At 38.4% G+C, this 26,912-nt stretch overlaps 1 protein-coding gene and 1 long non-coding RNA gene across 2 annotated transcripts; one reads left to right on the top strand and one right to left on the bottom strand.

Annotated features, from left to right (window-relative positions):
• Positions 1-508: 508 nt before the first annotated feature.
• On the top strand, positions 509-22,855 carry LOC146711379 (nuclear GTPase SLIP-GC-like). The gene is made up of 23 exons (XM_085454217.1): positions 509-644; positions 6,841-6,905; positions 7,004-7,085; positions 9,010-9,122; positions 9,281-9,325; positions 9,425-9,454; positions 10,802-10,826; positions 11,004-11,084; positions 13,667-13,754; positions 14,267-14,483; positions 14,574-14,795; positions 15,800-16,006; positions 16,097-16,272; positions 16,886-16,979; positions 17,059-17,146; positions 17,298-17,419; positions 18,097-18,267; positions 18,351-18,505; positions 18,632-18,749; positions 18,902-19,010; positions 19,106-19,236; positions 19,486-19,567; positions 19,666-22,855. Exons 3-23 carry the CDS (start codon positions 7,019-7,021, stop codon positions 19,734-19,736), a joined length of 2,412 nt encoding a protein of 803 aa, XP_085310343.1. The 5' UTR covers positions 509-644; positions 6,841-6,905; positions 7,004-7,018; the 3' UTR covers positions 19,737-22,855.
• LOC146711380 (uncharacterized) lies at positions 8,203-8,806 on the bottom strand. The gene is made up of 2 exons (XR_014920152.1): positions 8,465-8,806; positions 8,203-8,379 (listed from the first exon to the last, which is right to left on the bottom strand). It is a non-coding gene; the product is annotated as an uncharacterized LOC146711380 (long non-coding RNA).
• Positions 22,856-26,912: the final 4,057 nt, after the last annotated feature.

Genomic DNA, 26,912 nt, shown 5'->3' with positions numbered 1-26,912 from the left:
CTCAAAATTCTGATGCATTTATAACTTACTTGCTGTGTAAAACATCTCCAAAGACTACCCCTTTCACCAGATTAATGTTGCTTTAACTACTCATTAACAGCTAATAGGTGTCACTGTAAGAGACGATTCAGTGCAAATGTTTCATATAGAATTTCACAGAAAAGTGCCACTTGTGAAATGACAACTGATATTTTAAAATTATTTTGAATCTTCTTTTTTGTAGTAACAATAATAGCAATAACTGTATAATTGGATTGGATACTGTAGTGGATATTCTATCTATCTATCTATCTATCTATCTATCTATCTATCTATCTATCTATCTATCTATCTATCTATCTATCTATCTATCAACATGGAGCAAAAAAATAAAGAAAGCGGGATTATGTGAGAATAAAAATACTGGTACGATGTCACTGAAATCAGGCAAATAGATGTCCTGTGTTCAATCGTAGCTTCCATCTCCTCGCTTCCGGGTCTTCGTCACCTGCCTTCTCGAGCTGTTACAGGTATAGGAGTCTTAAAAATGTTGCTGCTCCCTCCGATTGAATTGGTTACATTTTGGTTGATTTGGTGATACTCGTGTTTTTGTAGAGATCACCTGCGGATTGTTTCCTCTGAAGTTTTCCTTCCATCGATTGCTGGTATGTTTTAATATTGTGCCGTATTTTACGTTTATTTTACATCGCAGTAAACAGGTGTAGTTATAGGTCGTAGTTGCAGAGAATCGGGAGAAGCCGTTTGATCGGTATGTAACTTTGATTTTTCACGGTCTTAGCATTATTTCTGTCACAATAGTCTTTTACTGTAAATGCTAAATTGACGTGCATTCACAACATGTCTGGCCCTGGGTGGGCGGCTGACAGCATTACAGTGGAGCCGCTACTGTTTCTCTGGCATACACTAAGAGAAGTGCAGGTGCTTTGCCTTTATGCTTTGTATTCTCCCTTCTTTCGTTCGGGAATTATTCAATTCGAGCAGTTTGTGTTTATAACAACTTCCCAGTACTGTTGTTTGTACTTGTGTATGTACATTTGGTTTTTGAACGAACGTTTCATTTGTAAATTGATAATATACAGTCCTGATCAAAAGTTTATGACCACTAGAAAAATGGTTATAAAAAAAAGAAAAGAAAAATTATTTGCATGGTTTGATCTTAACAAGGTTAACGTGGAGCTTCAACATACAAACAGAAATGGGAATGAGACAAAACAGTTTTTGAGCATGCGATGTATTGAAAACAACAGGCTGATCAAAAGTTTCCGACCACATGCCTTTATAAGGCCAAATCTGTGCAAAAATGTGGATTCATTGTCATTTTTTGATAAGTAACTTTTGAGGTCCGCCGTCATTTTGGTGTGTTCGTGTTGCATCATTCCCTTTTACTCGCACTGCCACACACGCAACAACAACAACAACAACAACAACAAAAAAAAAAACCCACAAAACCCCCCCACACAGGAACATTGTATGTGTGCCTTGCTGTCCAACAGGTGCAGTAGTTGGTGATCCATTTTGCTTTTCCGTTTGTGCTCTATCCTTTCATTATATTCTCCGTTTTTCTCCCTCATTCCTTTTTCTTTCTTTATCCCTGCTGTCAGTGCTTGGATATGGCCATATTATTCATGTAAAGTAATAACAGAAGCAAAACGAATGGAAATGAACAGATTATGACTGCAAAATCTGCGGGACCGGACAAAAAACATTATTATTTTTATAGATAAATTAATAATTTGTTTCCTTTAATCAGGGGCTGAAGGAATAAAGTGGAAGTGAGTGGGTGCCTTAGTGGTGGTACCAGTTTATGTACCCGTTGTTTGAGCTGCACCGTAGTGTGTCTGCACCTGTATGTGCAAGTGAGCCACACGTGTGAGTTGGTGGCTTTTCTGGACTTGTTCTCGTCTGGCATCCCATTCACCTATAAGCCACAGCTCTGAATTGACAGTACATGTGCAATTGCAATTGCTCTTTTAATTTGATAAGTTTTAAGTGGATGTCAATAAATTGTTTATTTTACACTCAGGGCCCTATTTCAGGAAGCCGGTTTAGTGCAAACTCTGAGTAAGTATACCCTGAGTGAACGAAAACTCTGGGTTTTCGGTTTCACAAAGCGAGTTTAGATTGATCCTGAGTGAGTTACTATGATGACACACTCCGTGAAGCTAACCTGCCCCCTAGCAGGTTTACTTCAACTAACCCTGACTTTCTCCGCCTCTTTGTCAGAAACCTGACTGTAGGAAGTGTCAGACATGGCGTGCCCCTTCCTTGAAGAGCCAGTAGATGAAGCCCAAATTCTCCGCAGAGCTCTCCGCCGGGAGAGAGTGATTAGAGCACGTTTGGACATTTTATCATTTCCTGATGATTTTCTGTGTGAATGTTACCGTTTTTCAGCACAATCTATAATTTATTTGAATAACATCCTCAGGCCTAATATTACTCATGTGACACATCGCGGACATCCTCTCAGTTCTATTCATATTATTTGTATTGGACTTCGTTTTTTGCAAACGGGAGCTTTCTGTATAACATTGGTGACACTGAGCACGTTTCCAAGGCTACCGTCTGTCGGGCAGTCAGGAATGTTACAGTTGCACTGAAACGTCTCCTGCACTCCTCTGTGGTGTTCCCCGGTCATAGACCCACAAGATTTATCAAAGAGGGTTTCCACAAAATTGCAGGTATCAGGATGAACAAAACTTAATTCATGATGTGGTGATACTTGAACTACTACTTAAATTTTACATTTATTTTCACGGTTCCCAGGCGTGATTGGCTGTACAGATGGCACTCACATTCCAATCATTGCTCCTTCAGTAAATGAAGGAGACTATGTGAACAGGAAGTCTTTCCACAGCATTAATGTACAGGCACATAGTTCCCTGTAGCATTTCAAACTAACAAATTTTGCATTATAGTAATGGATGCTAATTTGCGTTCTCTGCACTGTGAAGATCATATATGATGCTGCCAACATTATCACAAATGTGGAAGCCAAGTGGCCAGGCTCTGTGAGTGGTGGTGGAGGACCCCCACCTGTTTTTCGGGCCTCCGCTTTTTTTCTGTTTGCTATAACGGGTCACATTTGAGCATACAGAGTAAGCAAATATTTACTTGTAATGTGCTCAGATAATTTCAATAAGTGCTTACAGAAAGAAAATTAATGTAGCCTCTAACTGCAATTGATTTACATCGGACAAACAGACCAAGCACTATGGCTCATAATACAATTACACCTTACCTGTTTGGACTATATTTTTATATTTCATTTTTACTTGCTGCCAGGAACGTTTGGGGCCTGTTGGGTTGCACCTGCGCTCACATCACGTCACAAAATAAAATGTATAAAATAAAAAATAAAATATAATAAAATAACGTGTTAAATGGGTGGAAATCCCTAGATCAATGTTTAAATTAACACTCACGCATTGACTCTGTCGGCTATGTTTTGCCATGCATGCTCCCTTTGTTTTGCAGCTGAGGCTGTGTTACTTTTTTTCCGCAAAATTTGCATGTTATCGGCATATGCTGCCATCAGAATTTCGGCCTCAAGCGCTGTAAGATACATTGACCGCGCCTTCTTTCCCTCCGTCTCCATGGTGACTCGCTTAATCTGTGCTCCACTGATCAGGGCTTTATGTATCCTCGTGCGTGCGCTTAACTTGGGGTTAAAGCAACTCCGCGTTGACTGAACTAATTGTTATCAGCCTTTCTGAAACCGAATATTCCGAGTTGGACAGTTCGGGGTTACTCAACCCTGAGTATCGTTTTTCACTCTGAGTTTTCTAAACCGGCTTCTTGAAATAGGGCCCAGGATCCGGTTCTCCGAACACACCTGCTGTTGACAATTAGTACAGCTGGATGAAGTAATGTGAGATCACTGGGTGTAGTAAAAGGGGCTACGCATCGATAGTAGAAACATTGATCGGCAACCCTCTGATTGGTCGGCGAAAATGTCGAAGGAGAGCGCTCGGTATTTTTCGGCAGCAGAGCAAGAACTCCTGAGTGAGGGATTTCAGGAGTTTCAGAGTTTAATCAGAACGCAAGGGAACACTGCAAAGGCTGCAAAAGCAAGGAGAGAGGGCTGGCAGAAAGTTACTGACAAATTAAACTCGTAAGTAATTTAATAATAACAATAATAATGGAGTGGATTGATACAGCGCTTTTCAAGGCACCCAAAGCGCATGACAATGCCACTATTCATTCACTCTCACATTCACACACTGGTGGAGGCAGCTACAGTTGTAGCCACAGCTGCCCTGGGGCAGACTGACAGAAGCGAGGCTGCCACATCGCGCCATCGGCCCCTCTGGCCAACACCAGTAGGCGGTAGGGTAGATTTATCATATTACACTATATTATCCAATATTATATTACATTATATTATATTATGTTATATTATATCCCCTTTCACATTAGAGCCACAACAGGACCCACTAGAACATGGGAACAAGTAAAAGTGAAATATAAGAATATTCTACAGAATGGTAATATTTATCACTTATATATATAAACTGTTTGTTTGTTCATAACAGCAACCAAGAAAAGGGCAGAGCAACAAAAGACAGGTGGTGGTCCTGCACCCCCTCGTCAACAAGTTGGTTAAGTAAATAATACCCTCACGGGAATATCGATATCTCTCAATGAGCACACTGAGCTAAAGGATCCTGTCTGTCCTGCAATATACGCTGGATTCTGAGGACTCTCCTTATCAATCTTCCACCTTCCGCAGTGGGTGGCTCGCGTATACGGACAGGACATGGCTGCGACAGGCTTCCCAAATCCACCTTCGCTTTTATAGCCGTGGTCTCTCATCTTGATTACACGAAGTAATTTACAATTACTACTCTGAAATATGAATTACATCTGTAATAATCACATACATGTAATAGAATGTTAATAGTACATTTCCCTTTTTTAGGAAATGACCTGTATGTATCTGTGTGAAATCAATAACAGGATCAAGTGCTGCATTATCTTTAGTTACATTGATGTTATTTATTTAAGGTGAAACAGTGGTGGAATATCGCTGTTGCTTTCGTATGAATGAAGCGGACATACCTGCGTGGCCGCGATCTAATCCTGTTTACATAAAGTAAACCTGCTCCCGAGCAGGTTTACGCTTACGGCTCTGTTGCTATGGCAGCAAGTCCCGGATGAGCTTCGGGGAACCGAACGATCCAAGATCACGCGAAATCGTCAACAATCAAATCCAGCTAACTTACTTAGCGAGGTACGAAGAACGGGGGCCTGTTCTTCGTACCTCGCTAAGTAAGTTAGCTGAAACTCCTGAAATCCCTCAATCAAGAGTTCTTGCTCTGCTGCCGGAAAATACCGAGCGCGCCCCTTCGACATTTTCGCCGACCAATCAGCGGGTTGCCGATCAATGTTTCTACTATCGATGCGTAGCCCCTTTTACGACACCCAGTGATGTCACATTACTGCGTCCAGCTGTACTAATCGTCAACAACAGGTGTGTTCGGGGAACCGGATTAGCGAGCTCACGGTTAGCGCGATGGTTTGGTCTTGGATGTGTCATTTGATCTTGGATGTAGTGAGCGACGTACGAAGAACGGGCCCCAGGTCTGTTATAGACATGAATAAATAAACAGATAAATAGAGAATTTATAGGTTGGGGTTATCTTGGAAATAGCAAGTCTGTTTGGTGCAGTATCGCATTCAGATTATGACTGCAAAATCTGCAAAACAGGACAAAAAACATGCATGAATTATATTGTTTTTGCCTGCAAGGCAGTGAAGACAGGGATGGGGAACTCAAAGTATTGTCCTTTTGAGTCTCAGGTTTAAGTAGCAGCTTTACTAATATTGACCTGTGACTATTTCATGGATTCAGTGCAGCTGCTGAATAGATCACCTTCAGTGTCATTAAAAACACTGATAATGTTACTTAGGACAAAAACACATCATAGTTAATTAAGGCTGTTTTAATAAGGTTAAAGTTTTACCCAGTTATGATACAGCAAAACTAATTTTATATTTGGTAAATGTATATATTCTTAAGTAATTTAATAACAACAATTAAATTACTTAAGAATTTGTAAGTAATTTTGTAAAGTTTTGTATTAGGAAAATTTGTAAATGCATTGTTCTTTAGTTTCAGTTTGTGTATATTATGAAAACAATCTTGCCATGCTGTTGCATCACTTATTCAATCAATCTTGCTTCCTGCAGCCTTTCTGACCTTGTAAATAACATAAACATAGATGAATAACATAAATACATAAATAATGAAGACATGGAACAAATCTGTGTCATGTCATTTATGTTTATTCTTTACAGAACTTTTTAAAACTTCCTTTTGGAAACTCTTTTTTTTCTGTTTCATCAAATCTGTGTTGACATTTTGACAGAATAGTAAAGAATGAGTGTCCAAAGAGCACATTTGCTTGTCATACCTAACAGTTACTGTTTGTTTGTTTTTTCTTAATGTATTTGTTTTCCAAAGTTATTTCTTTTTACATTTTTCCTAGTGGCTTTTTAAAAAAAAAATTGTCACATTTAAACAAAACTAAATGTCAGTGTTCCTGTATTCAGCTCCTTATTTTTACATGTCCACTAAAATCCTTGAGCCAAACATCCAGCCATTTCCATCACCTCTGCAATAACACTAGCTCTTCCATCTTTTAGCACTTACCCTTACTCATCCCCTGACTAGCATCTGTTTATGATAAGATCTGGTTCCACTCACCTCCTTTTGTTCTACTTACCTTCTCTTGCTTTTTTGCTTTTTTTTTTTTTTGTACCTTAATCGACTTTTGTTTTTAAAACTTCTACTTATTGTTGGACTTCTCCTTTTTTGTTTTTGTTCCTGACTGTTCCCAGTCTATGCCTTCTGGCTGACTTCACCCTCTCTGAAAGAACCTTTTCTACCGCATCTTCAATAGCAGGTAAACTATTTGAACTTTTGCTCTAAACGTATTGTTTATATATCTGCCTATTCCTAGCCATTTTGTTGTTTGATTAGAAATTACAATTTATCTTTCAGTTTTTCTTCGTGGTCATGGATGATTTTGTGCGAAACAAACTGACTGAATGGGATCTACAAAAGTGGATGGATAAATTTGAAGGTAAGGTATTACTATGCATCACTGATGAGCACAGATTTTAAACAATATTGATGTGATGCAGTGTTTAACACGTCAGTTTGGCAAGCGAAAGGTCACTGGATTGTTTCCAGCTGGAGATTTGGGTCTGTATCAGGAAGAGCATATTGTCTTTCTTCTATTGGGGCGACCGTGGCTCAGGGGGTTGGGTATGTGCATCTGTAACCGGAAGGTCGCTGGTTCAAAATCCCCGGGCTCTCTGTCCTGGTCATTGTGTCCTTGGGCGTGTGTGAATACGAGAGTGAATGAATAGTGAATAGTGTCCTGGTTGTACATGCCTGGAACACCTCACTCAGAAGGTGCCCAGGAGGCATCCTTGTCAGATGCCTGAACCACCTCAACTGGCTTTCCACAGAGCAGTGGCTCCTGGGTGACTTCTCACCCGATCTCTAGGGGAGAGGCCAGCTGCCCTTTGGAGGAAGCCCATTTCCGCCACTTGTATCTGCGATCTTTCAGTTACTCACAGCTCATGATCATATATGATGATAGGCATGTAGATCGACTGGTTAATTGAGAGCTTTGCTTTTACACTCAGCTCTCTCTTCACCACGATGGAACAGAACAACATCCACATCAATGCAGCTGCAGCACCAATCTGTCTTTTGATCTCCTGCTCCCTTCTCCCATAACTCATGAACAAGACCCGAGACATATAATGTACTTAATGCTATGTGGACCAAGCTCATGCAACAGTTGTATAAGGATCAAATGGCCCATAACAATGGGTCAGACACCAAATACTCCAGAAACAACACCCACTCTGTGAAATCTATAATCCAGTTTTGAGATCCTTTCCCAAACGCCTTAATGTCCACTCACATCCTTGGCCTCTTGACCTCAAGAAATCACATGGTTGGGGCTTGGTTTCACAATAAGTTCACCTGAAACCTTGGCTGATTGTTACCTACACACGTTTTCACACCTTGGCTCGTGGGATTATGTAGAGGATCAACAGGGAGCTCTTGACCCCGTTGAGGGACACTCCCCTAGGACTTAAATCTGGGACTATCCACCATTTGTGTCACGGTCTGGCTGGCAGACCGTGGGGATGTGGGGAAAGGAGGACCCAAAACGCAGACTCTGCGATGCAAACAGTGCTCTTTATTCACAGTGAAAAACTGTAAACACAATAACTCCCCGTTGCTCCCTTGAACCCCGTGTGCGTGCTTCCCTCCGACGTCTGTGCTCGTGCTCGTGCTCCCCGCTGTTGTGTTTCCGCACACCCCGTGCGTGCTGCCTTTCTGGACCACTCTTCCTCCTGCAGGGAAACCATAGAGGCAGCCGTCAACACTAACCCTCGGCGGGCATATACGAACAACACAGACATATGCTGACACACTAACTTGGTACGATAACTCAATGATCCCGCGCCGGTGGGAGCTCCAACACTCTCCTAAGTAGCTCCCCCGACGAGCCCTGATCACCAACAGGTGTGGCAGGAACTTCAGGTGTGGCCAGTCCTTCGCAGGGCCACACCTATCAGGCCTGCAGGTGGCTGTGCTCCATCCTCCAGCCACACCCGCAGACGTACACACGTATACACCCACACCCTGCCTATACATACGAGTGGGACACAGACTAACACAGCATTGTGGAGAAAACACACATCACCAAATAATAATAATACTAACAACAATAACAACAGTCAAAACTGGTCACGGACCCCCGAGTCCTCCAGAGCCGGGTCCGTGACAATTTGGCCCTAGAACTGAAGAAGCTTCCCGGATAAGAGGTGAAACGTCTTCAAGCAACTTAAAAAAGTCCAGACACTTTACTTTCTAAGCTCTTTAGACTACAATGACCTGGATGACTGAGAACCTTCACAGACATGTGTAGTAATTTTTAAATGATTTGCACTTCTGCATTACTAAGATTTATTTAATTACAGATGAAGAAATTACAGAGGAAAGCTTTTATGAACTTAATGATGAACTCATTGATAAATTGATTCCAAAAGTTGGACCAGGATTAAAGTTCAAGAAGAGATTCAAGCAGTTAAAGGTAATTTTACTGTATGCAATTTAATATTTCTTATTGTACATTGTAACATTTGGTCTGATAAATCTCAATTTATGCAAATCTGTGTTAAAATTACATTGGTATCTGCAAATAACAGATTAAAACAGAACTATTTACCGGGCCTCTTTTGTTGTTGCTAGGAAAAACAAAGTGCAAATGAGGAAACAGTCAATTTATCTGCTAAAGTAAGTTAGATACAATTTTGCTATAACTGGCTAAGATCAATGATAGCAATTATGTATTTCAGTTATTTTGCACTGATTTTTTGTATTCACTATTAACAGGAGCAAGAAGATGCACCTGAATTACATCGGGTAAGAATTATATATATACACACACATTAGGGATGCACCGATACCGGTATCTGGTATCGGCCTCGATACCACATTTTCTAAAGTACTCGTACTCGTTAAAAGTCCCCCGATACCAGGGACCGATACCATGGTCTGAGACCTATCTGTGTTGAGCGGCATGTAAGGGGTTAATCACAGGTGCCGAGTGCCCGCCCCCAGGCCCCGGCTGCAGTTCAGAGCGGGGAGAAGGCGAGGCGAGACATATCAGCCGTGTGGAACTATTTTAAAGTGAATGAAGACAACAAAACAAAGGTGGATTGCAAATTGTTCTCAGCGAAATTGTCCAGAGGCTCAAAAGGTAGCGCATTTAACACAAGTAATTTAATCAAGCACCTAAAATCCCAACACGACAACGAGTACAAAGAGTTTACCCACGCTTATTTACCCATGCTTATTAGCACAGAGGAGCATAGCTGATGCTATAGCAGTGGGACGGAAAATAGTTGGGCATTTTAAACATTCCGCCTTAACCTACTCCCGCCTCGAGGACATTCAGGGACAGCTCAACCAGCCAATAAAGAGACTGCAGCAGGACGTACAGACGCGCTGGAACAGCACGTATTACATGCTCCAGTCCCTCATTGAGCAAAAGCGAGTGCTGGGGTGTATGTGTCCGAGCATGAACTCCCTGACTATCTCACCGCTCACCAATGGGCTCTTATGGAGACGACTGTTGCCATCCTCACCCCCTTTGAGGAACTAACTACAAAAGTGAGCAGCTACGATGCACTAGCCTCTGATGTCATGCCAGCTGTGACTGTGCTAGTGAGACTTCTAAACAGAGAAACAGACGAGGACCACGGCGTCAAGACAATGAAAGCAACCTTACTGGCAGCTGTCAAGAAGCGCTTCAGTGACGTCGAGAACAACCCACTGTACTTCATCTCCACCATATTTGACCCAAGGTAAAGTCTGTGTGCTATAGGTATTCAATGATAAACTACAGTACTAAATGTAAGATTATTTTACATCTGAAATATTATATATTTGTAACTAAAATACACGAATACATGAATATGTTGCATACAACATGCTTTTCATTTTAAATAAATGTTCTTAATTCCAAACCAGTCCCTTGTTTTGTTTTTTTGGGTTTTTTTTGTTAAATTATAGGACTAAAGCTGTTACCTGTAAATTTAAATCGTGTTTTTATTAAGTACTCGGTATCAGTATCGGTATCGGCGAGTACTGAAATGCAAGTACTCATACTCATACTCGTTTTTCAAAAAAGTGGTATCGGTGCATCCCTAATACACACACACACACATATATATAATCTCATGCATTAATATGTACATTGATCCCCAGGTTTTGCCATCCACAAGTGGTAAAGGTAAGATGTATGCCATCTTATTTATTACAAGCAGTATTGAGCAGTATTTTCAAGACAACAGTCACTTGGACAGAATAATATCATTGAAATTAAATATTAAATTTGACTCCTGAGCAAATCCCAGAGAACAAAGTTGTATATTTATCCTTTTCTTTAAATATTTTTCTATCCAATTAGGAAAGAGAAAGTTCGACCTACCGGACGAGTCCAGCAAATTGCAACCACCAGCTAAACGACAACGTAGCTCCCAACCATTGGGTATTTCTCTCTAAACATTGGCCATTAAACAAATCTGCCATTTTTTAATGTATTGGTTTATTGGTGTAAAAGTATGTTATTAAAATTTACTTTTGAAGAGGCAACAACATGAGTGCTACATATACCATAATTAAAGTTACCATATTGTGTGCCTGATACATTACATTCACACAGGCCCTCCCAGGCCCCCATACCTGGGAGGGCCTGAGATGCTCCCAGAGAGGGAAGACCCGACGGGACAAACGTGCATTCCCACTCTCATGCACACATATACACATACTCTGCACTCACCCAATATGGAGACAAACAGAAAAGGACACTGTACACACACCCACACTCCCCAAACATACTCTATACCCCAGGTCCAGGTACCCTGGCCCCCGAACTGGAGTTACTCTTGCTGAGACTGGCAGGAGCTGAACCACTAACCCTGAAGTGGTAGCTTAGTGAGCTGTGATTGGCAGGGCTGGGTTTACTCATATTTCTCCTCTTCCAGCCTATGGGCTGGTTAATGGGTCCTAAATGTCATTTGTATGAATGTAGATTAATGACAGTTGAAAGCTTCAGGCCGGAGATCCTTTCAGTATCTTTGCTATTCTCAGGATTGCGCTCTAACACATAGAGCTCACATGGTGTTTCTGGGATCTGTTGTAGTCACCCTCCCAGTTTGGGCATTACTGCCCTGAGTGCTCTGATTACCATGGTGGGGACCACTCTGCTTTCACCCTTCACATCTTATAAAGTTCTTCTCTCAGCCCTTGGAATTTCTCAAGCTTCTCGTTTTACTTCTTCCTAATGACATCATATCTTGATATAGTTACATCTATCACTACAGCCAGTCTTTTTGCTCCATCTCCAGGCTTGGTGGGGCTGCTGTTCTTATATTCTTCCAGTGCTACTTAGCGTACACCTTGTATGGTTTACTGAAGAAGGACATCTGGCTTGTCCTCCTGGCCTCTATCTTTCTGGTGTACCTCTTCAGGTGGCTAGTGAAGGCTATGAGTCTTTGCTTCAGGCATGGGTAGCCTGCTGTACTTCTTAAGCATCCCTTTCTTCATCACACCTTTCTGGAGCTCTTATAATTGGCTAACTTCCATCCTTGCTGCCTTGATCTTGGCCTCTAGTCTCCTTTTTCATGGAGGATACTGCTTCTTGTGGCCTTTTTTTTTTTATCTTGTATCCAAGCATCCCAAAGATCACTGCTTCTGTGGTGTAGATCAACTGGTTGGTTTCAGTGATGGTCATAGTAAAGATTATCCATAATGCTGCATTTATTTCTTCTAGTAGACTGTCAGAGGATACATCTCATACTCTTGGTAATCAACCATGGAGGATCCAGGTTTCCAGCGTAGCCACAATATTTTCTTTAAGCTCAGCTGCTCTCGTACTCAATCCCTTCAATACACCAGTTGTTCTTGGAGCTCTGTGAGATCTGGTGATCATAAAATCCCCTCTGACCTGACGTGACCTGTCCCACCGTTGCCATAGCATTTGCGTTATACAGCATCAGTCCTGAGTTGTGTTAGCAGTTACTTCTCTTGGATGCTGGAACAATGAGATACTTGTTGTTTTACAATTAGTCTAGATGTTAGTCTAAACAGGTTTAATCAGATTGGTAAAGCTGTTGTTTGGTCAGCATATCTTAGTTGCACTGCAATGTAGCATGTGACAATTAAAAGCCACAGTTTAAAGATTAGGTGTGGCATATCGTCAAAGTAGCCATTCATTTTACCGTAATCCTTGAATCTCTCCCAAATTATGTCCTTTCATCTATTTTCTTACCATGGTAATTTCACCTTTCTCCATTCCTTTTTCACTCTTTTGGGAACTGCTGTCCCTCATGTACTTCTCTATGGTGGATGCTAGCAACATCAGCCTCCTGTGAGTGTGAGGGCTTGTTACTTGTTGGTGTCGGTGTCAGTTACCTTGACATATTTTGTTTCATTTATTGTAAGTGGATTTTTTTTCTCTTTCTCTCTTAGCTTTTCAGATTCATCTTTTCACCACTTCTTCCAGCTCTGACAGTAGCTGAACCAAAAAGTGGGGGGTTTTCAATGAGTCCATGAAGCAAGACTGATCGAATGTGAGAATTAGAGAGATTACTTTGTGTAAGGTTACTGAGACAACTGGGGTGGATGATATTCTCCTTTATTTTTCTCAGGGATCTGTATGTGGTGCGGCTGTTTTGGTTGATATGCTTCTACAATGTCACATGGAGGTGGGACAGTGCAGTTAGACTGACAGACCAAGGTGGTGGACTACCGCCGAAAAGTCTTTGCCAGTGTAGTGCTAGGCACAGTCCAGCTATGAAATAAACCTTTTGACTCAGGAATAAAAATACAGCCATCGTAATCATCACAAAACACTGTACCAGCACTGTATGCTGCCAAAGATATTCTAGGTTGCATGGGAGTTTTCCAAACCAATCTATATGTGTCTTTTGGGATTCACCAGGGTATTTGATCCTGTGAAAAAAGTCTTTTGCGTCAAATTCAGATTTGGACTCGGATTAACAGTAGAAGATGGATGGATCCATAGGTTTATAGCTCTTGCTAAATAGTTGTTTACTTCTTTGCTTACAGAAGCAATCGTTCTGTCTGATGTAAAAAACATAATGAAATTCGTCCATGCCAGACTACACGAAAAAGACAAGCTCAGTGCTTTCCTGAAGTGAGTATTACGTTTGTTGTGTCTGTATAGCCATGTTAGAAAGCCATGTTTGTTTGTTTGCCAGCAAGTGATTCTAGAATCATAAATAATCATAGTAACATGGACATTCATTCCTTATTTAATTTGTAAGACTCAAGACCTTTTTACTATTACTTACTTTATTAGTTAGTTTAAAGTTGTATTGCTGACAGACAGGTTATAACAGAAAATGAATTCTTCCAATGCTTTTAGTGTGGATCACAATTAGTCTCACTTGGATTCGATTTAAGTCTGCCAGACTTTTATTCTGTATAGTACAGCTACTTTTATTTGCTGTTTATGGTATCCATAAATTTGAGGTAAAAATTTAACTCTTCAGCTACTAAATTTCTATATTTTTTTTTTCTGAGATAGCATCTAAAAGATTGAGTTCTTAGCAAAAACAAAAGCTATAGAAACGTGAAAAGCATTGTGATGATTATTTGTGTAGTCAGTTGGATCAGTTAACCCATATTTACAATCTTATTTAACAGGAAAAAAATTAGTGATTTGGAGACAGACAAGAGGGAGCTGGTTGGTGTCTTTGGTAAAACTGGGGCTGGAAAGAGTTCTCTGATAAATGCCATCATTGAAGAGAAGAACCTTTTGCCTTCTGGAAGTGTCAGTGCATGCACCTCAGTCATGATCAAAGTGGAGGCTAACATGCAAGGCTCTAACTATGAGGCAGACATTGAGTTCATCACACCAGAGGTAAATTAGTTTTAGCTGCAGAAATATAATTTCTTAGTATTCTGGGTTTAGGCCCTTTTAATAAAACTGAGAAGCATTTTTGTTTTTTAGGAGTGGAAAGATGAGTTGTGGTCATCTCATCAGTTTCTTGGGGATAATGAAGACTGTGAAATGGATGTTGATAATGACTACCATGACATCAGTGAAAAGTTTTCAGCGCTCTATGGAGAAGAATGGAAAGGAAAGTCCTCTGAAGATCTCATGGATGGAAAATATTTCAGAGAAATTCCAGAATTTCTCCAAGGCAGGAGGAAGATTTTGTCATGTGAATCAGTAAGACATCACCGCTCTATTACTTACTGACGCATTCTTGCAAGGGTGATGTATTCAGGATGGTATAATTTACATACAGCTTTGGTTTCAGTAATCCTCAACTGTGCAACTTAACTAGTGTGCCCAATATACATCACATGTATGAGACCATTGTCCACTAACTAAAAATCTGTTGTATTTTGTTATATTATCTGTCATTAGTTCATAGTTTCTTTTTAGCCCTGCAATGGACAGGCAACCCTGTCCAGGGTGTACCCCAATTTGCCATATGGCAACTGGAATAGGTCTGTGCCCCCTTGTGACCCTAGATTGAATAAGTCGAAGAGAATGAATGGATGGATCTATCAACTTTTTCTATTTGAAAAGTTGGTTCAAAATTCAAGTACAGCTGAAGTATGTGTGTTTTTTGAGTCATTTTAATAAAAGTTGTCACATTTCAGGATTTTACTGCTGTTAAATGTCACAACAGGTCAAATTTGATCTGACCAGTATCTAAGGGTTAAATTACACCAAAACAGTCCTACTCTGAACAAATGCAAATCTGTACTTGCAATGTGCATTGTTTAAGTTGAATTTAACTTTAGAGAAGAGGACAAGGTGCAAGAACCCAGACTTTAATAGTCTGATTCTGGGTTATGACTTTAAAATGTGCAACACAGTGAATGTGTGAAATAAATTAGGCCCACAATCCCATTTGTGCTCCCAATGTGATGCACTGATCTGGTATTAAAACCAGAGATTCTTACAAGGCTGCTGTTTGGGGTCTTCCTAACATCAAAGCTGGTTGGGTTTGTAAGGAGTTCACATTTGCTTTAAAAACAGGAACAACATGCAAGTAAGTAAATATCTTAAAAATAAATGAAATATTTATTTTTCTTCTGTGTGCACTGTTTTTTAAAAAAATGTGCTTTTCTGTCATATTTTCTGCTGCTCTAATGGTTTAACTTGTAAAACACTTGTAGTGCTTAGAGTAATGATGTCTTACTTTTTTAAAATTATTGCAGGCTAAAGAACTCTCTGCAAGATGTGTCAAATACACAAGAAGTGACTCTAAACAGGGAAATGATAAAGATGTAAAGAAGTGGTACTGGCCTCTAGTGAAATGTGTGACTGTCAGGGTGCCAAACAATGATTTTCTCCAGCATGTCACACTTGTGGACCTTCCTGGAAATGGTGACCGTAACAAGAGTCGAGATAAAATGTGGAAACAAGTAATTTATTCACATATTCACTACTGTCTATTTTTAAATATGAAGTTTTGATAATAAGTTACTTACAGTTGAATTATAATATTCTTTCAGATTGTTGAAAATTGTTCTACTGTGTGGATTGTAACTGAGATTAATAGAGTAATCGCAGAAAAAGAAGCCTGGGAGATCCTGGAAAGTGCCAGCAGCTATATTGGAAATGGTGGCGAGTGTCGACAAATCCTATTTATCTGCACTAAGTCAGATCACATTGAAGATTCAGATGACCAGTAAGTATGACACAAAATGTGTATAGCTGTACACCCAATTCTGGAAAAGCTTTAGGTGTCAGACAGATGCGTCACAACAGGCTCTAGAATACTTCGGTATACCATAGAAGTTCAAGGTCAACTTAATAACTTCAAGCTACCAGTGACCAGTTCCAGTGGCTGTAAAATGAGCCCCAGTTTGCAATCCTCATGGTGCCACCTTCTTTCCAGAGAAGTGAGGTTTTCCCCTTATAACTCTTCAAACAAGCCATACTTGTTTAGTCTTTGTTCTAACCATATCATTGTGAACTTTGACATTTAGAATGCTAACTGAAGCCTGTAGAGCTTGACATGTAGCTCTTGATTGTTTTTTGTATTTCCCTGAATTTCACTGAGAATTTCAGTCTGACCTTCAGGTGAATTTTCTTAGATGGCCACTTATAGGATTGTCTCAACAACAACGTCTGCTTTTAAAGCGGTGCTCACTCGTTAATTAATTAATCAAGTACATTTTATCAGCAGTACCTAGCTGTTACGTACCCAGTAAGGGTGCACTTATTGCTTACTTAGAAAGGGTCTAGTTAGAGACTCCCCCTTACTGTCCAACTATATGTGCAAATATCTTTTCTTCTAGTTCAGCAGCTCAACGCCGGGACCTTATAGTTAAAAGAAACATGCAAGTCAAAGATGAAGTGAGGAAAGAATTCAGCAGGCTACACAAAATTAAGGTGAGCAAGCTGAAGAAAACTAACACAACAACTCTTTTTAATGTTAAGATTGTGTTCAAATGAAATCCATTTTCCCCAGAAACACTTCACTGTTGACCATTTCAAGGTCTTCACAGTGAGCTCCAAAGAGTTTCTAAAAAAGAAACGCTTAAATGCAGATGAAACTGGTAGGTAAAGTCTCCTTAAATGACAATATTATAGCTAAGAATTTTTTTTTTTTTTTTGCATTTTTTTAACTGAAGCAAGAGTGAACGATTGGATTTAAATCAAAGTATGCACAGTCATGTAAAATTTCAGCATTCAAATTCCTTTTAACAGAAATACCCAAACTTCAGCAATTTTTGCAAGATCTCAATGACTGTCACTCAGAGACATTCAACTATGTGTCTGGAGCTTATGGGATTCTGTCTTTGATTCAAGGGGCCAACTGCAGAGGAGTGGTAAGTGGTAATAAATACTCAGATTTGTGATTAATATGTTTTTAAAGCTGTGTTTATTGAAAGTAAGTTTAGTAAAGTGTGTTCAGTTTCACTGGAAAATGACAAGGTGCACATGAAATGTGAATCTTAAAGACTTTTAGGAAAGCGCAACAGCAAAGTAAAAATACAACATTTTATAAAGCAGAATAAAACACAATTTTCAACTGCTTGAGAAAATAAAAGAAATTTACTCAGAAGGGAATTTTTAATCAAAGAATATTGGTATGATGTATGTTTTTAAACAGTTTCATTAAATCCTGAAAGCATGTTGTAAGTGAGGAGAGGGCCAGTAGAACAGTTCTTGCTATTGTGTTAGATGTTCTTACATTCTTAGACATGAATAAGAAAGTGCCAGGATAGCACTTCTCTAAGATAAGTTGCAGGTTGTGAATAATCCAATATTGGAAGTTGCATTGAGCGAGTAGTTGATGAATTAGTAATTTTGAATCTCAAAGTTCTGTCCAAACAAACCAAAAAATATTGCCCATACCTATTCCTTAATCTGAAATGCTGCTTTTTTTTTCTTTTTCTTTTTTTCGCTTGTATTTTTACTTTTGACTCGTTTGTGAAGCTCTTTTTAAAATTGATATAGTTTGATAAAAATTGTAACATGTTCTTTTTTTTTTTATTTATTTTAGGCTAGTAAAAAACATGTGTGTGGAGAACTTGAGAGAACAATGAGCCAACAACTTACGCAAGTCGCAAAAGCAATGGCAGAGGCCTATAGGACTTTTGAGAGATGCCTTAGCAAGGGAGTTGAAAGCTCCATCTGTTCATATGGACAAAAACTGAAGACCTTCTTGTATTATGTATGTATAAGCTAGTTCCATCAACACAAGGAACTTTGCATTTTATATGATTATGTGTTAAAATGTTCTCTACTTTGTTTCAGAGAAAGAAGGGTAGTGCTTTTCACTGGACACTAAAGCGTGTTGTTCAGAGTGGTGGCATCTACAAACAAAAAAAAGGGAAGCAAATAAACATTAACATGATGTTAGCTTCATACTTGATGGACAGCATTGATGAAGATTTCAGAAAGACCTTCCCGTAAGGATACACATTATATACCACACCTTTTAACAAATAAAAACATGAAATGGATATGTAAAAGTCAGTTTTAAAATAAAAAATTCTACTTCTGTCTGTTAAAAGCATCCTGTTTAAATGTTTCAGAAATGAAGTTAAATGCAGCGCATTTAATGGTGTAATTGAAACATTTTCACTTAACACCGATTTTTTGAATAAATACCACAAAGATGTTGAACTGCAGCTGAGATTTCTCAAGACAGAGGTAAAAGATTAAACTTCCCAATATTAGTGAAAACAGAAAAATAATGATTCATATATATATATATATATATATATATATATATATATATATATATATATATATATATATATATATATATTTTTTTTTTTTTTTTTTTTTTTTTTTTTTCTAAGGAGGAAAAAATCAAGGCAAAACTCAATAAAATCATCCGGACGCAGAAGAAAGATGTCTACAACAGTGTGACACAGAAAATTAAAGAAATTATGGAAGAAAGCTACATCAGTAATAAAGAGATTTATAAGTTGCCGCTACGATACATTTCTTTTTATCATGATTCTGCATCAAAAGTCTGACAGATGTTTTATGTCTTACTCTAGAGGCCGCAGCATTCAGAGGACCAGGCACACTGAACAACATGAGGGAGACTATTGAGAGACATGTGCACTCAAATAAGAACATGTTTGAGCGGGCAAAAAATACCATGTTGGAGAAGCTGAATGCCTTGATGGTTTGTTATATTTTATATTTAAACATATTTATATTTGAACACAATTTAAACCATACTGTTGCACATCAATTTTCCTTTGTCCAATATTTACACAATGCCTTTTTCTGTTTGAGTGGATATTATAAGAAAAGTGTTTCCTTGAGTACTTTCCTCAGTCCTAGCAACCTCCAACGCATCTTAAGTTGTGTTTTTTAAATGTATTTCTCACTGGTTCTTTGATAAGTGATTAAAAGTTTGGTACTATCTTAGCAATACATCCTAGAGACGCTGCAGAAAACGATGATGGAATCAATTGAACTCTCACTTAAGACTGATAACTGCTCACTTCCAGGTAAACATTTCTAAAGACAATAAATACAACTTCAACTTCACCAAAACCTGAATATCTTATTTTTAATATTTTTGACCTTTTTTGTTTGCTTGTTTTAGATTTTTCAACAGAGCTTTCAATGGTGAAGGAAAATTATGACAAACTTGAAAATAGCGCAGTCGTCAGATGAAGAAATGTCACTAACTGAGGGAATATCAAAAGGTCATATTTTGACTAGGAACTGATTCCACAATGTTACTAATGAGATTCTCAATTTCAATATTGTATTTGTTTTTTAAACATACAAATTTCAATACATATTTTAAGCAAATATGATTTCCATTCATGTTCCATGTTATGTTAAGATTTTTAAGTATCTTTTCTATAGTTTTGAATTTTTTCAAGCACATGTTTTGTTTTCAATTTTATATTTAAGTGTTTTTTACTATTATTGTTATTATTGTACCAACGACAGTTTCTTTTCAAAATGTGTCCTACATTCATTCTACTTAAACACACTTAATGCAGTTCTGAAATCATGTCTTTGGTAACATCATTACCAAAGACATTATATTGTTGTGTTGATGCATTTTCTTTTTAATCTTGCAGCTTTTTGCAATTTTTTTTACTTTTGTCGGTAATAAGCAGAGATTTGTAGAGACTGTTTTCAAAAGTGTGTGAAAGAGTGAGGCAAGTTGGTTACTGTCAGTGGTAGCAGTGAAATTGTCCTTCAGTTAAAAGCAAATAAAAATGTATGTTCTCAGAAGAAGTTTAGTTAAAACAAATAAAAGCATGTAACCACAGAGAAGATGCAGTGATGTGGTGGAGGACATGCAGAGGGTGTGACTGAAGAGAATCCCAAGAATAGAGTAAAATGAGGCAGATCTGCTGTGGCGACCCCTAAACAGAAGCAGCTGAAAGAAGACGATAGTTTCACATGTATCTTCCTTTTCAACAATTGCTCTTTATTTATCTATGTTGTTGCAATTCTCTTACAAAAGTCAGTAAGGTTTTAGAGTAAGTGTCCAAGTAGAACAGTTATAACAGTTTTGGCAAGTTTCTTTTAATATTTTTTATTCATTGGTCACAGAGCTGAGACATACTCCACAATAATGGTCTTGAATTAAAAGTTTTTAAGGACAAATATTTGCTTATTGTACGATGATGGTTCATATCAATGACCACATGAGAAATGTTGCAAAATAGAAGAAACTGTTAAACTATGACGAAAATTACATCATTCAGCTATTTGCAACTTTTTTTTTTGTTTTATTTAGTTCAATCTGCTCTAAATCTAAAGGTGTGCATGTATTTGATATTGTATACTGTTCGATAAAACATTAGTAAAGGTGCAAATTGTGAGAGGGTAACTTTTGTTGCCAACCTTCTTTTTGTGTTATTCTTCCAGAAAAGGTTAGTTTTACATGAAGAAATTTTTTTTAAATCAAGATATACCACAACTTCACTTCAGAAATAAGGGCCGAGAGATTTCAAAACAGAACTGATCCAGGCCTTTTAGTGTTTTGGGTGTGGACTGTTTTCCCTGCTTCGTTTGTGTCATGGTCCTGGGTCGTTGACCCAGCGTTTTGTTTTGTGATTATTTCCCTCTGTCTAGTTATTCTGTGTCCTCCCCCCTTGTGTCCGGTTCGGGTTCTAGATTTCCTGTTTTGTTCTGAAAGTCTGTGTCTGTTGTCATTGTGTTCAGCTTGTGTCCTCCAGTCATCATGTGTATTCAGATCAGCTGTTCTTCCCTCCTGTGTGCGATTACCTGATTACCTTGTGTGTGTATATTTAGTGGGTGTCGGTCTGTGTTTGTTGTCGGCTCGTCTGCGTTCATCCATGTATCACTGTGTTAATCTACATTCATCTGCGTTCTATGGTGTTCCTGTCTCTGCGTCTCTCTGCCCCGCACCCCTTTGTATGGTCCCAGGTTTGTCACTTAGTTTCTCCCAGTTTAGGTTTCCGTTTGTAATTACTCGTGCTTCATTGCCTGTTTTTGCCACTACCACCCTGTAAATAAAACGTCATTCGTATCATCAGTTTGCTGCATTTTGGGTCCTCCTTTTCCTCCACACCACACGGCTCCCTCCCCCAGCCGTGACAGTTTGATTCTTGTGCTTGTTTTCATGTCTGAAGAGGAGGACAGAAGCAGAGGTTAATTATGTGTACGAGAAACAATTTGCTTAATGCAAATTTTCCTGTACCTCTGGGAAGTTTTGCATTAAGTAGATTTGTGTATGAGAACAAAATGTAAATGGAAAAGTGGCAGGATTTGATCTTTAGTTCAGTTTCATTTTCTTTTAATCAGAAACTGAAAGTCACTCAGTCTTGTTGTCATTTCATTAAGAACATGACACCTTTTTGCCCCCAGCAGATTTTCTTATCTATGGCGTTATTTTTGTGCCACTGTTCTGAGCGTAGTAAAAAAAAATTTGCAGGCACAAGTGTTGCATTTTGAGGAGAAATTTATTTTGAGCAAAGAAAAGCTAATTTTGAGTGAACAAAATTCACTGTTGCGTGCAAAAAAATTATTTCGGTGTTTGCTATTATCCACACACACACACAATAGCAGCCCCTTCTGCTCAGTTTTTGCATTTACGCTTGCTCGCAATGTGTTGCTCGTGTTCTCAACATTTCTGCCCGTGTGCATTCAACTCTTTCTGTACACCGTTATATTTGTGCCAGAAAACCAGCCAATCTCAAACTTGGATGCAAAAAAATCTGATTGGCTGTTTTGGTCTCCAATCAGCTGGAAATGACGAGATGCAATATCCCAGAATGCATTTCCTCCAAAACTCAAATGAGGCAGTGGCAGAGGAACGCATAGTGGCGGAGTTTGAAATATTACTCTTTCTGGATCACAAAATAAACTTTTAAGATATTTTCAGGCAAGAATGTTGCAGTGTAAACTTCAAATATCTACTCGATTTATCAAGACATTATATATTTGCAAAAGTGCTTTTTCAGACCATCTCTGAATCGAGGAGGGGGCCTCTTCCGCCATCTTACAATGCTGTGATTGCAGCCATTCCCCAACTCTAAATATTAAATTAAATAACTGTTAAAGCCACAGATAACTTTTGATGATTATACTGCTGTAATAAAATCTGTTTCTTGGGAATAATTTTTATAAGCCGTCTTGACAATTTAGCAATTATTAAAGCTCACTGGTGGTTTCATTGTTTATTTTGCTTCCTGTTGGAGTCACACATCTGGATTTCCCAGCACAATGTGATGTAGTTTTTATATTATTTTGTTTTCTTGCTTCCTAATCTGTACTGATTCTAAAAGAATGCATGTAGTTGATATTGTATACTGTTTAATAAATCTTGAGTGAAAGCAAATATTTATTTTAGTCATAAGATGGAAACAGATTTATTATAACCTAGATCTTTTTGCCCTAAAACCACCAAACAATTGCATTTCAGGACCAACATACAGTGGTGTTAGAACGTGTTTGCTCTCTTCCTAATTTCCTATTTTTGTGTTTGTCACACTTCAGTGTTTCAGATCAGCAAACAAATTAAAACATTAGAAAAAAATTATACAAGTAAACACAAAATGGACATACAAGAAAAAAAAAACATATCATGTAGGGGGCAAATACTTTTTCACATCACTGTAGTTTGAAACACTCCACAAAAATTGCAGGTTACATTATACAGATTGTAAGTTAACTAACATCTTAGCCAGACTGCAAGATTTACATCTTGTTCTAATGTCTGGTTTTACAATACAATAAAACTAAAGATATTTGTGTAAATCTTTTATTATTATTTTTAATCTTTATTATATTTTATTTTTGATGTTTTACATAGTATCAGATTAGCCTCTCGTTTGACACAAAAACTTTTCTTATTTCAGTTGGAGTCCTTTTGTGGTTAAACATGATGTGTTACTGCATGGATGAGTAGATGAGGGAGCTAAGAACATTTGGAGAAACGTGCAAGTTGGGAAAAACTAATCTTCTCTTGACTCTTATCTTGTAAACCTTTCGGACAGGAATGGCCTCTCACTTTAGAGTAAATAAGGGGTTTCGGTTGTTCGCTGGTTTAACAATTATTAAAAATAGTTCTTCTGTCATCTATAAGGGAAACTTGATAACTACATCATCAATAAAAATAAACTCCAGTTTATCTGTAGTCTAAAACATCTCCAAAGATTACACAACAATTGTTATTTCAAATTATTTTTAAACCTTTCCTTCAAAACTATGATAACTGAGCTGCTCTTTGCGCAATTTCATTACACAATATCACTCCCATTGTCAACAGAAATAACAACAAGGAGCAAAAAATTAAAGAACAGCAGGATCACAGTGACAATACTGAATGACAGAGAACATTAGATAGAGATTATAGTTGCAATATCAGGCAATCAGATTGCCTGTGTTCAGCAAGTTGTTCAAGCTTAATTTTTCTTCTGAGTAAATATGGTGTGTTCTGTTTGCATGGGGTTGTTTGCTTTGGGTGTGTGCAGTGGATGGAACAGGACATTGGCTTTAATGCGGTTAGGAAAATGGTCATGGCAGACGTCATGTTCCCAAATCCTTTGTACTTTCTATTTCAGGGAAATAAAGGGTTATCCTTTAAAAAAAAATTAAACCACTGTGTGGCCACAGAGTCTGGTACTGCAGTGTGCATGTGTACATGTGACCTCTTTCAGTGATGTAAGGGACAGGCTTGCAGTCTCAAAGTCAGTTCATCACAAAGGTGATCTTGTTTCATAAATGTTTGTTGTTTGTTTGTTTCATAAATGCTTGGTTTTATACCCCTGTGACCATGTAAACTCATACAATGTGACATGACCAAAAGATATACAGCTTCTTGGCTAAAAGCCAGAAATGTCAATCTGCTTGTCATGGTCCTGATTGTTACCCAGTGTTTTGTGTTTAAGTTCTACTTCCTGATTATTAGTTACTCATGGTTTTGTTCTCTTGATGTTATTTGTTGTTCTGCCTTCTAGTTTAAGTCAGTGTCTTCCTTGTGTTCCATGTGTCATATTCCTTCAGTCTGTCTCTCAGTGTCAAGTCCGTGTCTTTGTGGATTGTCTTTTGTTTCCAGCTTTATTTTGATAGTCTCAGTCCTACATGCAGTGAGTCTAGTTTTGCTTCCCCTTCTCTCATTAGTTCTAATTTCTCCCAGGTGTGTTTCCATCCTGTCTCCAGTTCCCTGATTATTTACCAGTGTGTATTTAAGCCCTGTGTTTGCTCTGTGTGGTGTTGTACCCTCTCTTTGTGCTGTGGTTCTCTCGTCATGTTTTAAGCCTGTGTTGCCTTGTGTTTAGTTTTCAGTGCCAGTTTAGCTTGGATTGCTGTGATTCCTAAAATCAGACCAAGAGTAAAGTTTATAAAGGGAATATTACAGGTAATTTAAAAAAAAAAAAAACAGCCAAATCCTGGAATATAAAGCCATTAAAATTTGCCTAATATAAACATGTTTCACACACATGAAGCCATTCATAGATCACTCCTAAAAATTATTTTGCTTGGTTTGCTCCTCTGATGCTGTGACAAGGCCACTTCTCCAGAATTGCAAACCATTCAATGGAGAATTTGCTGGTGACTGGTGTTTACACCCTGGCACAGTGGTGTAACAAAGCTCTGTATCTGTGAGGTCACAGCGATGTGATGAAATGAAACAAACATCAAGATTAACAAATATGTGTGTTGAAAATGTAAGAGAGGCTGAAAAGAACACATCAAAGTACGGAGTAAAATAAGTATCCTTGCTTTCCAGACTTCCTTTGTTTGACATTGTGTTTCCTTGTGTGGATTTGTACCCGAATATTTGCACTCAGTTTTAGTTGGTGTGTGTGTCTTTGGTTAAATGCATGTAGGTACAACAACAGTCTTTACATGTTAAGGCCTGCATCAGCAATGAGCACATCTATATAGTCTTCATAGCTGCTGTTGATATCCCAGGATAGGGATACCATATCATTTGCACAGATAATAACTTGTTTGCACGCATAATAAATGGTGTTGGTGGTGGTTGTGCAAGAGGTCATTGGTTTTGAGGAAAATTAGGAGCGGGTATTCAACAGGGGCAGAGCATGGGGGTGGCTTACTGGGCTTAAGCCCGGGTTGTTTTGTCAGAAGCCCGGGGTCTTTTGGAGTGTAATTTTTTTCATAGTTAGATGTCTGGCTGACAACTGTATAAAACAAAAAGTACACACAATATTCGAAGCACATAGTGCACACTGTGGGAATTTACGACTGTGCGTGAATCCCCCCTGATATTGGTATGATCCGAGCTCAGGCACTAAGCGACTGAGCGAGAGGGCGGGGCAGCTGCTGCCAGCAGTGAGTGCGCTGTTGGAGAAACGGAGCCAGCCATACTAAGGAGAGCTTAAGTTTGACCAGGTACCAAAGCAAATCATTCGTACCGTACAAATAATGTAAATATGACGGTGCATCACGAAAGATTGATATCAAACTGATCACTTGACCCATATTACGTTACTTGGTCTTCAAGTGAATCAACAAATGGCGAAATGAAAAGCCGAACAACAACAATGCTGTTTCTTAGCTTACATGTGTGTTTATTTCATATTTTCAGTTGTTACCCTCCACGGCTAAATAAATCGGTTTCAGTAATGCACTGATATACAAGAATGGACATAAGGAGCTTCTTTCAAAGAAAAAACTCTGGTAGTATTTTATATATTATGCTTTGTATGTTGTTCAGTATATTTCTATGCAAAACAAGAGGAACTTCAATACACAGCAGTATATTCACAGTTTAAACCATCTATTTACATACACTTTATGGAAAACACAAGAACATTTTTTTACTGTACAACATCAATTTAGAGTAAACTTGTTTTGTTTTGGTTAAATAAATATTGAAATATCTTTTGAATTAGTTAAATGTCAGAATAAAGAGAGACAGAGCTGTCTATTTTTTATCACTTTCATCAAATTTAGGAGTACATATACACTAAGTTTATTGTTAATTAATAAGAAAACTCCAGACGATTCCATTCTGAGCTGAAGAAGCTTCTGATAGGTTAGTAGAGTCCATGTGAGTAAACTGGTGGCACACCTGTGGATGCATATAAGGCAAAACACAGAGCCTGTTTCTGTGACATGGGAAAATCAAGAGATGTCAACCACAACACCAGGAAAAGAACTGTGGAGCTCCATAAGTGTGGCTCAGTTTTGCATACAATTTGGTGCCATTTGCAATTAAGAAATACAGATAATTTCTCTCCTTACTCTTAAAGTTAACAAATATGTTTTTTATATTTATCAATCTAAAAAAAATAAACATTTAGTCTGATTTGATGTTACAATTAAAAAAGTGTTTGTGTTTTGATCTGAAGAGTACATAAATATGTGGTTTCAACTGTATATTTGATGATT

The sequence above is a fragment of the Copadichromis virginalis genome, linkage group LG4 (assembly GCF_057382275.1).
Source record: "Copadichromis virginalis isolate Kocher_CV1m ecotype Utaka linkage group LG4, C_Virginalis_male_GT1.1, whole genome shotgun sequence".
Taxonomy (NCBI): Eukaryota; Metazoa; Chordata; class Actinopteri; order Cichliformes; family Cichlidae; genus Copadichromis; species Copadichromis virginalis.
This window is presented reverse-complemented; position numbering and strand designations above follow the sequence as displayed.